The 15,468-nt window shown below is 43.8% G+C and overlaps 1 protein-coding gene across 1 annotated transcript; it reads left to right on the top strand.

Moving 5' to 3' along the window:
* Positions 1-215: 215 nt before the first annotated feature.
* LOC121551280 (adenosine receptor A2a) lies at positions 216-10,948 on the top strand. The gene is made up of 3 exons (XM_041863845.2): positions 216-403; positions 2,646-3,317; positions 8,936-10,948. Exons 2-3 carry the CDS (start codon positions 2,983-2,985, stop codon positions 9,738-9,740), a joined length of 1,140 nt encoding a protein of 379 aa, XP_041719779.1. The 5' UTR covers positions 216-403; positions 2,646-2,982; the 3' UTR covers positions 9,741-10,948.
* The last annotated feature ends 4,520 nt before the right edge of the window (positions 10,949-15,468 follow it).

Here is a 15,468-nt window from a genome sequence, read left to right as displayed (position 1 = left end):
GGCTACATTTATAAAAATAAAAATAAATGCATCGTTTTCTCTTCAACCTTCATCCACACAATTGATCATGACCCTAAACCCGCCCGTACGGGTTGAGTCTACTCGAGCATCACTATCCTATGTTGTGCTGCTGTGGTCACGTGTCAATCTGGTCCGCCTGTGCGATATTGAACCGAGGAGAATCGGCTTTACCATCAGTAGTCAAACAGTGGGAGCGCACAAATTGCCTATCAAATTACGTTCCCCAGCTATGATCCTTTACAACGCGCGTTCAATCTGACACGATTTATAACCTAGGCCTATAATATATTTTATTCGAGCGATGTTTATTGACATGGTGCAAACTATTTCTGTTAGGTTGTAATTAATTTGGAATAAGACACGTCGAGGGACATTGAAAAAGGTATGTTTTTTAGAAATTGAAAATAGCATTAGATAGAAGTCCAAGGGTTTGTATTTGCATTTAGAGTCTTTCATTTAAATCCATTTAATGAATAGCCTAATTAAATATTTTGTTTTCAGACAATGTAAGTTTATTACAACAGTTATTGATCCTGGTGCAATCAAAATGATTTTCAGCCAGGTATACGGAAACAGTAGCCTATGCAAAGCTTTTTTTTAGAGAGAATTTTGCACAGTACATTTTGGGGAGTTTTTGGAATTACTTTATGGATTTCTAGATATTATGTTTACACAGATTCCCTTGTATGTTCTGGTGTACTCCCTCTTTTGATAGGGAGTTTCAGGAGGCAGGCGAGAGAGCTAGGGAATAATACTGTCACTTTCTGGTAAGGATAATGTTGATGGGTGTGCCAGGTATAGGTTTCCTCATGTGAACAGGATGTAGCAGGTTTTACCACGATGATTTTACCTCTCCAGGTAATCTAATAAAGTGGAAGTCAGATTTCTTGTTCTCTGGTTTCCTGGGCAAACAGTTATACATTAAGCTGTTTATGTGCACATGTTAAGGCACTGTATGTTCAGTTGGTTTGTCTTCATGGACATTATTTTAATACCTTTACATTTGTGTCAAACTGAAACATACAATACCTTTCATCTGAGATATCAAAGCACTCCAAATACACCACCTTGGTTTACATCCAACCACCAGGACCCACTGTTGAGCAGAATACTGTCAGAACTCTTGTTGGCTACAGCTGTTGAGAAACATTTCAGGATGGAATATGAATGCATTTAACATGATTGACTATTGGACAATTCATACCCCTCAAGTGCTATCAAAGAGGACAACTGAAATACACTGTTATTACCTAGCTGCTGTAAGGTGACTGGGACAGGGTCACACATGCCGTTCACATTGAGATATCACTTCTAATCCAGTTGTAACCTCCATTTAAAAGGTACCACTTTGCACCTTCACTTGTGACTAGGTCTGTGTGATGGTGAACATAATTATGCCTCTTATTTTCTCACCTGCATTATAGAAATGTAGCCATATTAGGCTTTTTGCATTGTCAAAGAGGTTTTCCTACAGAGTACTAGGCTATGACTATTAGATCTGTCACTGTTGGGTTACATGGGGTCAAAGACTGACACAATTTGCAACAGCCTCTTTTTGCACCTTATACTGTATGTGTGTGATAAAGTTAAAACAGTGTGGAAACTTACACAGTGACTGAGATCGGTCTGAAAAAAACCTCTGTCCCACCAAAATGGAAATGTTTCTGAGAGCAAAGGCCTTTCAGTTCCAGCACAGCTGCTATCTCCTGAAAACATTATTGGCTTCACCATGGGAATTCTCCTCCATAAACATGATGAGAGTTCTGTATGGAAGGAGCTTGGAAACCTCTTCACTCTCACATACAATTCCAGGGAAATTCAGTGTTACGCAGTGACCTCAGTTGATTGACAAATTAGACCTAATTTAAAACAATTGTCAAGTGTAGATTATGCTTGCTGTATTCTCAAATCACATACTGAACTACTTGAATTGTTTTTAGTTTTTTTTCTTGAGCATGACGACACCCATCTAACAAAATCGGAATTATTAATTTGGTGTTCTCATAACCTCATTTAGTGAATATGTCTCTGGACGTCCTCAAGACTCCTCTCCCCTTATCAGGCAGGGGTTTGGCAATCTCCTGGGGACATATAGAACATTCCTTGGGAATGTTCTGGGACAGCTGACATTTAACTCACTGGGATAGTAGCTCCATAACACCATTGTGTCATTCTGACACTGGTTATATTTCCGCTGACCCCTGGTTTACAGTTCAGTGACTGTTGTTAATGGGGTTAAGGAGGATTGGTGGGAAGTCAGTTATCATGTGTTAACATGATCACTGCAGTTGCCCAGGTACTGTAGTGTGGTGACTATTGCAGATCTTGATGTTGGTTTCGGATCGAGTATGAATGATGATGACCACCAGTTGTATGGGGAATAGAGTACAGTAATGTAAAGTAAACAATGAAATTGTTACTTTACAGTGTATTTTACTTGCTACATTGGACATTCCAGTGTATCATGTCAGATAAAACACTGTCATTTATTGTTTGACTTCAAACATGGTTAATATTTGATGGAAAGGATCATTGTAATATTCACTGGTATTTTATGCAGTCATTTCCTATTACGTCCTTTAGCACTTCCACTTTATTTCACTCTTTCTTCCCTTTATCTGCAGCAGTATGACGCTCATGTGACCGCTTCCTGGCTCAGTCTCAGCCCCATCGGAGTTTCATGCTGAATCATGCAACAGTGAGGGGAGGAACTTGAGAGGAGAGCACCAGACAGGACAGCAGATACGATAACAGAAAGGTTGGACTGCTTCTCTGACCACCAACTGTGGGACTTCTAAGAGGCTTTAAGGTGAAGTGGTCTCTGTGTTTGGAGAGCTCAGCCATAGTCCCAGGTAGCGAGTTAAGCCCTACAGGGTGCAGTCACCGCTGCCAGTCTGCAGCTATGGACTTTGAGGAGAGTGGTCCTCCCTCCTCTTCAGTGACATCGCTGCTCCGCTCACCATGCTGAACGATGCTGCCTCTGTCATCTACATTGTGCTGGAACTGCTGATAGCCATACTGTCCGTGCTGGGCAATGTGCTAGTCTGCTGGGCCGTCTGCCTTAACAGCAACCTGCAGAGCATCACCAACTTCTTTGTGGTGTCCCTGGCGGTGGCAGACATTGCTGTGGGAGTGCTGGGTATCCCCTTCGCCATCGTTATCAGCACAGGCTTCTGCTCCAACTTCTATGGATGCCTCTTCATTGCTTGCTTTGTGCTGGTGCTCACCCAGAGCTCCATCTTCAGCCTGCTGGCCATCGCCATAGACCGCTACATCGCTATCAAGATGCCTCTCAGGTCAGTTCAACATTGTATTAACATATAGTGAGGGAAAAAAGTATTTGATCCCCTGCTGATTTTGTACGTTTGCCCACTGACAAAGACATGATCAGTCTATCATTTTAATGGTAGGTTTATTTGAACAGTGAGAGACAGAATAACAACAACAAAATCCAGAAAAACGCATGTCAAAAATGTTATAAATTGATTTGCATTTTAATGAGGGAAATAAGTATTTGACCCCTCTGCAAAACATGACTTAGTACTTGGTGGCAAAACCCTTGTTGGCAATCACAGAGGTCAGACGTTTCTTGTAGTTGGCCACCAGGTTTGCACACATCTCAGGAGGGATTTTGTTCCACTCCTCTTTGCAGATCTTCTCCAAGTCATTAAGGTTTCGAGGCTGACGTTTGGCAACTCGAACCTTCAGCTCCCTCCACAGATTTTCTATTGGATTAAGGTCTGGAGACTGGCTAGGCCACTCCAGGACCTTAATGTGCTTCTTCTTGAGCCACTCCTTTGTTGCCTTGGCCGTGTGTTTTGGGTCATTGTCATGCTGGAATACCCATCCACGACCCATTTTCAATGCCCTGGCTGAGGGAAGGAGGTTCTCACCCAAGATTTGACGGTACATGGCCCCGTCTATCGTCCCTTTGATGCGGTGAAGTTGTCCTGTCCCCTTAGCAGAAAAACACCCCTAAAGCATAATGTTTCCACCTCCATGTTTGACGGTGGGGATGGTGTTCTTGGGGTCATAGGCAGCATTCCTCCTCCTCCAAACACGGCAAGTTGAGTTGATGCCAAAGAGCTCCATTTTGGTCTCATCTGACCACAACACTTTAACCGAGTTCTCCTCTGAATCATTCAGATGTTCATTGGCAAACTTCAGACGGCCCTGTATATGTGCTTTCTTGAGCAGGGGGACCTTGCAGGCGCTGCAGGATTTCAGTCCTTCACGGCGTAGTGTGTTACCAATTGTTTTCTTGGTGACTATGGTCCCAGCTGCCTTGAGATCATTGACAAGATCCTCCCGTGTAGTTCTGGGCTGATTCCTCACCGTTCTCATGATCATTGCAACTCCACGAGGTGAGATCTTGCATGGAGCCCCAGGCCGAGGGAGATTGACAGTTATTTTGTGTTTCTTCCATTTGCGAATAATCGCACCAACTGTTGTCACCTTCTCACCAAACTGCTTGGCAATGGTCTTGTAGCCCATTCCAGCCTTGTGTAGGTCTACAATCTTGTCCCTGACATCCTTGGAGAGCTCTTTGGTCTTGGCCATGGTGGAGAGTTTGGAATCTGATTGATTGATTGCTTCTGTGGACAGGTGTCTTTTATACAGGTAACAAGCTGAGATTAGGAGCACTCCCTTTAAGAGTGTGCTCCTAATCTCAGCTCATTACCTGTATAAAAGACACCTGGGAGCCAGAAATCTTTCTGATTGAGAGGGGGTCAAATACTTATTTCCCTCATTAAAATGCAAATAAATTTATAACATTTTTGACATGCGTTTTTCTGGATTTTGTTGTTGTTATTCTGCCTCTCACTGTTCAAATAAACCTACCATTAAAATTATAGACTGATCATTTCTTTGTCAGTGGGCAAACGTACAAAATCAGCAGGGGATCAAATACTTTTTTCCCTCACTGTAAGTATTTGACCCCCTCTCAATCAGAAATATTTCTGGCTCCCAGGTGTCTTTTATACAGGTAACGAGCTGAGATTAGGAGCACACTGGCTGGGAGTCAAATGGCTGGGAATACAGATATGTATCTGTTATTTTTTTTTAAGTAGGGGTGTGGATCAGAAAACCACTCAGTATCTGGTGTGACCACCATTTGCCTCATGCAGCTTTTCACATAGAGTCGATCAGGCTGTTGTCCTACTCCTCTTCAATGGCTGTGCGAAGTTGCTGGATGTTGGTGGGAACTGGAACATGTCGACCCAGAGCATCCCAAACATACTCAAGGGGTGACATGTCTGGTGAGTATGCAGGCCATGGAAGAACTGGGACATTTTCAGCTTCCAGGAATTGTGTACAGATCCTTGCAACATGGGGCCGTGGATTATCATGCTGAAACATGAGGTGATGGCGGCGGATGAATGGCACAACAATGGGCATCTGTCTGTGCATTCAAATTGTCATAGATAAAATGCAATTGTGTTCGTTGTCTGTAGCTTATGCCTACCCATACCATAACCCAACCGCCACCATAAGAAACTATTTTCACAACGTTGACATCAGCAAACTGCTCACCCACACAACGCCATACACGTGGTCTGCGGTTGTGAGGCAGGTTGGACATACTGCCAAATTCTCTAAAACGATGTTGGAGGTGGCTTATGGTAGAGAAATGAACATTAAATTATCTGGCAACAGCTCTGGTGGACATTCCTGCAGTCAGCATGTCAACTGCACACTCCTTCAAAACTTTAGACATCTGTGGCATTGTGTTGTGTGACAACTGCACATTTTAGTGGCCTATTATTGTCCCCAGCACAAGGTGCACCTGTGTAATGATCATGCTGTTTAATCAGCTTCTTGATATGCCACACCTGTCAGGTGGATGGATTATCTTGGCAAAGGAGAAATGCTCACTAACAGGGATGTAAACAAATTTGTGCACAACATTTGAGAGAAATAAGCATTTTGTGCATACAGTGAGGGAAAAAAGTATTTGATCCCCTGCTGACTTTGTACATTTGCCCACTGACAAAGAAATGATAAGATAAATATAATTTTAATGTCAGGTTTATTTGAACAGTGAGAGACAGAATAACAACAAAAAAATGCAGAAAAACGCATTTCAAAAATGTTATAAATATATTTGCATTTTAATGAGGGAAATAAGTATTTGACCCCCTCTCAATCAGAAAGATTTCTGGCTCCCAGGTGTCTTTTATACAGGTAACGAGCTGAGATTAGGAGCACACTCTTAAAGGGAGTGCTCCTAATCTCAGCTTGTTACCTGTATAAAAGACACCTGTCCACAGAAGCAATCAATCAATCAGATTCCAAACTCTCCGCCAAGACCAGAGAGCTCTCCAGGAATATCAGGGACAAGATTGTAGACCTACACAAGGCTGGAATGGGCTACAAGACCATCGCCAAGCAGCTTGGTGAGAAGGTGACAACAGTTGGTGTGATTATTCGCAAATGGAAGAAACACAAAATAACTGTTAATCTCCCTCGGCCTGGGGCTCCATGCAAGATCTCACCTCGTGGAGTTGCAATGATCATGAGAACGGTGAGGAATCAGCCCAGAACTACACGGGAGGATCTTGTCAATGATCTCAAGGCAGCTGGGACCATAGTCACCAAGAAAACAATTGGTAACACACTACGCCGTGAAGGACTGAAATCTTGCAGCACCCGCAAGGTCCCCCTGCTCAAGAAAGCACATAAACAGGGCCGTCTGAAGTTTGCCAATGAACATCTGAATGATTCAGAGGAGAACTGGGTGAAAGTGTTGTGGTCAGATGAGACCAAAATCGAAATCTTTGGCATCAACTCAACTCGCCGTGTTTGGAGGAGGAGGAATGCTGCCTATGACCCCAAGAACACCATCCCCACCGTCAAACATGGAGGTGGAAACATTATGCTTTGGGGGTGTTTTTCTGCTAAGGGGACAGGACAACTTCACCGCATCAAAGGGACGATGGACGGGGCCATGTACCATCAAATCTTGGGTGAGAACCTCCTTCCCTCAGCCATGGCATTGAAAATGGTCGTGGATGGGTATTCCAGCATGACAATGACCCAAAACACATGGCCAAGGCAACAAAGGAGTGGCTCAAGAAGAAGCACATTAAGGTCCTGGAGTGGCCTAGCCAGTCTCCAGACCTTAATCCCATAGAAAATATGTGGAGGGAGCTGAAGGTTCGAGTTGCCAAACGTCAGCCTCGAAACCTTAATGACTTGGAGAAGATCTGCAAAGAGGAGTGGAACAAAATCCCTCCTGAGATGTGTGCAAACCTGGTGGCCAACTACAAGAAACGTCTGACCTCTGTGATTGCCAACAAGGGTTTTGCCACCAAGTACTAAGTCATGTTTTGCAGAGGGGTCAAATACGTATTTCCCTCATTAAAATGCAAATCAATTTATAACATTTTTGACATGCGTTTTTCTGGATTTTGTTGTTGTTATTCTGTCTCTCACTGTTCAAATAAACCTACCATTAAAATGATAGACTGATCATGTCTTTGTCAGTGGGCAAACGTACAAAATCAGCAGGGGATCAAATACTTTTTTCCCTCACTGTATTTCCCTCATTAAAATGCAAATCAATTCATAACATTTTTGACATGCGTTTTTCTGGATTTTTGTTGTTGTTATTCTGTCTCTCACTGTTCAAATAAACCTACCATTAAAATTATAGACTGATCATTTCTTTGTCAGTGGGCAAACGTACAAAATCAGCAGGGGATCAAATACTTTTTTCCCTCACTGTACATTGTGTAGTTTTCATGCCAGTAGCAATTGCAAAAAAAAATCTAAAGTAAATCTAAAACCTGTGTGAGGTATTTTCAGAATAGAGCAGCAGAAGACCGTGCTATTTTTGAATTAACTTTAAATCTTTAGCCCAAATGGCATGATTAGCTTTTTTGATTTCCTCAGTGGATCCAGATATATAGCCTCCTTCCCAGGAGGCAAGCTCACCCAGGACCAGTTAAGTGGAATCTCCTTTGACTATGAGTTTATACAGACCATGACCCCCCTTCAGAACTATACACGTCAAAAAACATTAGCTGTTTAGACCACTCATTTATTTTCCTATATAGACAAATATAAATTACATTATGCCTTAAAATTAATTAATAATCAGTCATTACTTATACACTTTCTGGATAGTGTGTGCAGACTTATTGCATCCAAGATAGTTTGTTGTTCTGAGTTTAGGGCTTTTGTGCATGTCTGTGTTCCTGCATCCCTCACAGCTAACCTTTGAACTTTAACATCTTGAGAATGTGACAGAAATAGGCCAAATAGCTTAGCTGCTCTCCCACACTGACCAACAGACACACTCGAAATAGACGTCCCTTCCAAATACTAACATTTTGTTTTTAAGTATCTATTTTATTACTTAAAAGAGACGTTTTCCCATTAAAAAAAAGTGTGTGAGAATGATATGCCTATTATGTTTATTTTTAACTCACTATCCCTTAACCTCTGGGGGACTCTAACCCTCCAGAGAGACAACTCGTGCTCCCCAATCCAACAGAGCATGTGTGCCTCCCGAGTGTTACAGCCGGCCATGACCGGGAGACACATGAGGCAGTGCACAATTGGCACAGCGTCGTACGGGTTAGCGCTCGCCGGGATTTCCTTGTCCCATCGCACTCTAGCGACTCCTTGTGGTGGGCCGAGCGCCTGCAAGCTGACTTTGGTCGCCAGATGGACAGTGTTTCCACCGACACATTGGTGCGGCTGGCTGTCGTGTTTTGGAGGACGCATGGCTCTCGACCTTCTGAGTCCCCGAGTCCGTAGGGGAGTTGCAGTGATGGGACAAGACTGTAACTACCAATTGGATATCACGAAATTGGGGGAAGAAAAAAATTACTGAACGTGTGTTTTAGGTCTTAGGGTTAGATTGTGTGTCTTACTAACAGAGTCCATATCTTTATTGTTCCCACAGGTACAATAGCCTGGTGACTGGCCAGCGTGCCAAGGGGATCATTGCTGTCTGCTGGGTGCTGTCCATCATCATCGGCCTGACCCCAATGTTGGGCTGGAATAAATCCACTGAGCGCCCCAACAGCACCTGCCCCCCAGGCCTGATGGAGTGTCTGTTTGAGGAGGTGGTGGTCATGGACTACATGGTCTACTTTAACTTCTTTGCCTGTGTGCTGATGCCTCTGCTGCTCATGCTGGTCATCTACCTGCGGATCTTCATGGCAGCTCGGCATCAGCTGAAGCTCATAGAATTGAAGGCTGTCCACGGGGGGAAGTCCCACTCCACCCTGCAGAAGGAGGTCCAGGCAGCCAAGTCGCTGGCCATCATCGTGGGCCTGTTTGCCATCTGCTGGCTGCCGCTGCACATCATCAACTGCTTCACCCTGTTCTGCCCTCAGTGTGCCCGCCCACCCCTCTGGATCATATACGTCGCCATCATCCTCTCCCACGGCAACTCGGTGGTCAACCCTTTCATCTATGCATACCGCATCCGGGAGTTCCGCCACACCTTCAGGAGGATCATCCGCCACCACCTCTTCGGCCTCCACCGCCGGGAGATGTTTGAGAGTGGCGGCAGCACCCGCACCTCCACCCCCAACAGCCTCGGTGGCTCAGTAAGGGTTAAGGCCAATGGCCTCAGCTTCGACCACACTGAGCACAGCATCAGTAGCTGTGAGAACTCCTACCCCTGTCATAGCCATGTCACACCTGCAGGGGCCGTTCTGAACTCAGCGCCTATTTCACAACCACCCTCTTTCCGTTATTAGTTTCCGCAATCACAATGTGAGCCCCCCTCTGCCAGAGCCTCTCAGACAGACACAGACACACCCCTTATGTCATCCCCTGCAGTATAGGGACCAGCAGCAGCAGTCTCCTAAAGGACCGGAGGTGGAAGAGGTAAAGAACAGGCAGGATCTCAACCCTGTCCAGGTCAAATCACTGTTCTATAAACAGAAAACCTGCTTCACCGAGCTTTCTGGGGTGACCTGATGGTTACAGAATTGGCATCAGACAGCTACAAAGGATCCTTAACACCTGGCCTTTGTGTGAAATTACTCCAGATACTCTTATTTTTCTGGAGTCAGCTCAGAGAATAATGGTAGATTACTGGGCAGGCAGGCTCACAAGCTGAGGATCAGAGTTTGGATGTATCTCATGTTATCTAGATGGCCTAATGCCACATGCTTGGAGGCATTCTATCAGCAGGGATTCTAGCAGTGGAGCCGAGCACCTACACAAAGGCAGCCATACATAACATACTGTATATGTACCATTTATTTTGTATTTCAATTGGACCTTTCAGATTCTTGAAGCAATAATAATTTTAGTTATTTATTGCAGAAATGTGACTTGAATGGTTCAATGTGATTCTGTTTATGATGTTTATTCTCTTGGTCTGTGGCGCTTAGATCTGAATCCTCACAATTGGCTTTTGTTCTTTGCCACCTGGTGAGCCCTAAAGAAATAACATTGACGTAATTGGATTAATCTTGTGTATTTGGGGATGGCAGGGATATTCCAAGCGTGTGATAAGGGGACGGTACTGCTGCATTCATTTAGCATGTTTGTGTACCATACAGATGTACATTTCCTTTAGACGTTCAGGTTTATGATCTTGCAAATGATGATCTTGCAAATTATGATCTTGCAACAAAGCTCAAATCTGCCTAGCTAAGTGTTTTTCAATGATAATGGTTTTCAACTATTTTGAGGAGGATCTATTCTTCTACCACTGTGTACTTTGTCTACATTACAGTTCTTTCGATTTGTCTGTCAGTCGCACAAACTGGTGCAGATCATTCAGATAACACAGACAATTAAATGGTACAAATAAATAATGACATACAGCTTACATTTTTCACAAAATGACTCTCTCTCTCAAGTGTTACACAGCTATAGCATTCTCTGTGCTCTCACATTTCGGATGCAATGCATGCAGCAATACCTCCTGTATGAAAATAAATATATTTTAAAGGATATCTGTTTGCGTTTCCATGTTGAACTGTTTACGCATTACAATTACTATACAGTTTTCCCAAACATGAATTAATAAGTGCAGAGAAAGCTCCAGGGCTCACCGTGGCTTTGCTCCCAGAAGGGAGGAGTTTTGAACAAAGGGAAGTGAAGCTCCATAAGAGGGCTGGGCAGACCAGACCAGACCAGACCAGACCAGACCAGACCAGACCAGACCAGACCAGACCAGACCAGACCAGACCAGACCAGACCAGACCAGACCAGACCAGACCAGACCAGACCAGACCAGACCAGACCAGACCAGACCAGACCAGACCAGACCAGACCAGACCAGACCAGACCAGACCAGACCAGACCAGACCAGACCAGACCAGACCAGACCAGACCAGACCAGACGGCCATGGGATTTATGTCCCCTATTACAAACTGGGAGGTCCTCTGATTTCTACAGCTTTCAGCCAAATTCCCTGATGATTCCAGGTTACGGGGCACATGGCATTCTCCTTTTAATGTCCTCCCAGGGGCTTACTGAAATGACATTTTAGTGTTTTTTAAAGATGCTACCAGCATAGTTCACTGGTGTTTTCTGCACAACAAAAATCTTTCTGACATGACTAAATAAGACTTCCACAACTCACCCTTTTAGAAGTGGCCATTCTGGCCAATACCTCTTTCACTCACACTTACCTGTTTAACAGCGCCATCCTCACCCAAATGTATCTTTATTGCACTTGCCACGTCTACTCCCGCTCCACCGGTCCGGCGCTCGACGTCGCCGGTTTACTAACCACCAATCCTGGCAACCCATCATTACGCACACCTGGCAACCCTCATTACGCAAACCTGCGCCCCATCATTAGGCACACTTGGACTTAATCAATACCCTGATTACTCCCCCTTTATTTAGCCCTCATTTGTCATCAGTCCTTAGGTGTTATTGGTTGTCTCTCACGTTCAGTACGCGTCCCATGTTTGTTCGTTTGTATCTGTTCCGTATTAAACTCACCTTCTGCACCTGCTTTCTGGCTCATGGCATATACGTTATAGTGTAAACCTCTATGTCAACAGTATACTGTACCTGTGACTGGGGGGTAATGTTACAGATATAGTTTCATGACTCAGTGATGACCAGTGGTCCTGAAACTGTACATGGTTTACTGTACATTTGGCCATGAGGAATGGTGCTCACTGAACAAGGCTAATGTAATTATCTCACTGAGTGCCTCAATCACTGGCATGTACAATCTATCAAGTGTTAGATGGTCTGGTATTCTTGACTCATCTGATTGCTAGTGTAATATGAGCAGTAACAACGCACATTCTCTTCATGGTTATACAGTGGGAAAGAGTTGATTGATAGTTCAGTGTTGATGGTTTAATCTTATCAACCCTGCTGATGACCCTTTTTGCACTCTTGACTCATCACATACGCTGCTGTTACTGTTTATTATCTATTCTGTTGCCTAGTCACTTTATCCCTACCTATATGTACATATCTACCTCAAATTACCTCGTACCCCAGCACATCGACTCGGTACTGGTACACCATGTATACAGCCAAGTTATCGTTACTCATTGTATATTTATTCCTCCTATTATTTCAATTTTTTTTCTCTCTGCATTGTTGTGAAGGGCCCGTAACTAAGCATTTCACTGTTAGTCTACACCTGTTGTTTACGAAGCATGTAACAAATACAATTTGATTTGATATGGCATACAAGTCAGCAGGACATGCCATGAATGGACTGAGGTCCTCAGATGATCTACTGTACTGGTTATTGTTAAGGTGGTAAGTAGAGAATGTGTGGAATGTATTCAATATAACTTGTGTGGTATTGTAAAATAAGAGGAAAAGCTCAGATCCTAATGTTTCTAAACAAAATACAAATAATTTCTCTCTTAGATTTGTTGTGATGATGCTTATGGTAACAACTGGCTTGCCAATATAATTCACTAGTTAGTAGAGTAGCATTGTCTCTATGGGTCATGTACAGCCTTGTTTTCAATCCCAGTTAGTGGTCGGCTGACAATAAACCCCCTAAATCCTCCCCCACAGTAGCTAAGTCAGACCTCAGTCCTCAACAAATACAGTGCATTCGGAAAGTATTCGGACCCCTTCCCCATTTCCACATTTTGCTAAGTTACAGCCTTATTCTAAAATGGATTAAATAAATAGAAATCCTCATCAATCTACACACAATACCCCATAATGACAAAGCGAAAACAGGTTTTTAGAAATAGCTTATTTACATAAGTGTTCAGACCCTTTGCTATGATACTCAGAATTGAGCTCAGGTGCATCCTGTTTCCATTGATCATCCTTGAGATGTGTCTACAACTTGATTGGAGTCCACCTGTGGTAAATTCAATTGATTGGACATGATTTGGAAAGGCACACACCTGTCCATATAAGGTCCCACAGTTGACAGTGCATGTCAGAGCAAAAACCAAGCCATAAGGTCGAAGGAATTGTCTCTAGAGCTCCGAGACAGGATTGTGTCGAGGCACAGATCTGGGGAAGGGTACCAAAAACCTTCTGCAGCATTGAAGGTCCCCAAGAACACAGTGGCCTCCATCATTCTTAAATGGAAGACGTTTGGAACCACCAAGACTCTTCCTAGAGCTGGCCGCCCAAGCCAAACTGAGCAATCGGGGGAGAAAGGCCTTTGTCAGGGAGGTGACCAAGAACCCGATGGTCACCCTGACAGAGCTCCAGAGTTCCTCTGTGGAGATGGGAGAACCTTCCAGAAGGTCAACTATCTCTGCAGCACTCCACCAATCAGGCCTTTATGGTAGAGTGGCCAGACAGAAGGCACGTCTGGAGGAAACCTGACACCATCCCTACGTTGAAGCATGATGGTGGCAGCATCATGCTGTGGGGATGTTTTTCAGCGGCAGGGACTGGGAGACTAGTCAGGATCGAGAGAAAGATGAACGGAGCAAAGTACAGAGAGATCCTTGATGAAAACCTGCTCCAGAGTGCTCAGGACCTCAGACTGGGGCGAAGGTTCACCTTCCAACAGGACAACGACCCTAAGCACACAGCCAAGACAACGCAGGAGTGGCTTTGGGACAAGTCTCTGAATGTCCTTGAGTGGCCCAGCCAGAGCCCGGACTTGAACCCGATCGAACATCTCTGAAGAGACCTGAAAATAACTGCGCAGCGACGCTCCCCATCCAACCTGACAGAGCTTGAGAGGATCTGCAGAGAAGAATGGGAGAAGCTCCCCAAATACACGTGTGCCAAGCTTGTAGCGTCATACCCAAGAAGACTCAAGGCTGTAATCGCTGCCAAAGGTGCTTCAACAAAGTACTGAGGGGGTCTGAATACTTATGTAAATGTAATATTTCCGTTTTTTTTAAATTATAAATTTGCGAACATTTCTAAAAACCTGTTTTTGCTTTGTCATTATGGAGTATTGTGTGTAGATTGATGAAGGAAAAAAACTATTAAATCAATTTTAGAATAAGGCTGTAACATAATAAAATGTGGAAAAAGTCAAGGGGTCAGAATACTTTCCAAATGTGCTGTAGCAGTAAAAGCCATAGGACCTGTGTGTCTGTGTATTGACTCCATGGAAACAAACAAGAACACTTCCCTCACATAAAAGGTTCTGTCTTCTCTTCTTTTGAAAGGAGGGGAGAGAAGAGGGGTTATCAACCAGGGGGAATGTGCTGTCAACTGTTGGTTTGCTCAGAGCAACTGCAGAAGCCATTCACAATAGCCTCCTCATCAGAGCAGAAGCTTAGTCACTAAGTATGACAGTAGTCAACAACATTGATTTAAAAAAAACTATTGTGGCACTGTGTGCTAAGCCCAAACTCATTACTCCTTTGGCTCTATGGAAGAGGCGAGTGCTTCAGCTATTTGTGGCGACATTACGGGAGGTGGCTTTAGAGGTCTGGTCTGAAGCGTTTTGTATAGAGAAGATGAAATGTTTGTCACAGTGCAGTTTGGAGGTAAGTGAAAGACTTAGGTGCTATTTCATCATCATCATGACTTGATTGAGCATAATTCCTTCATCTCTATGGAGGCCAACAGCTGACCTCTAATGAAACCTTTGGAGATTATAAACAGATAATTTGAGAATAACACATTTAAACATTAGATGTACTTTTGTGATGTATGTCATATGTGGGGCGGCAGGTAGCCTAGCGGTTAAGAGCATTGGGCCAGTAACTGAAAGGTCGCTGGTTTGAATCCCCTAGGTGAAAACCTGGGGATGTGCCCTTGAGCAAGGCACTTAATCATAATTGCTCCTGTTAGTCGCTCTGGATAAGAGCGTCTGCTAAAATATGAATGTAATATGATGTTATAGGACATGTACAAAAATACTTATCTTTTCTCACTTTGAAAGAGGACCAAACAGAACTGTTTAACCTGAACTGCAGGATGATAAACTTCATCCACAGTTTGAAGGAGAGGTGTTATCTGGATTCTCAAGGTACAATTCCGTACTTATCCCAGCAGAAGAATGTACAGTTGAACTTCAGATTTGTTATATTACATTCCTTATTCAA

This window comes from Coregonus clupeaformis, chromosome 18 (genome assembly GCF_020615455.1).
Source record: "Coregonus clupeaformis isolate EN_2021a chromosome 18, ASM2061545v1, whole genome shotgun sequence".
In the NCBI taxonomy this organism is placed as follows: Eukaryota; Metazoa; Chordata; class Actinopteri; order Salmoniformes; family Salmonidae; genus Coregonus; species Coregonus clupeaformis.
The sequence above is the reverse complement of the archived record's forward strand: the minus strand, read 5'-3'. Positions and strand labels throughout refer to the sequence as shown.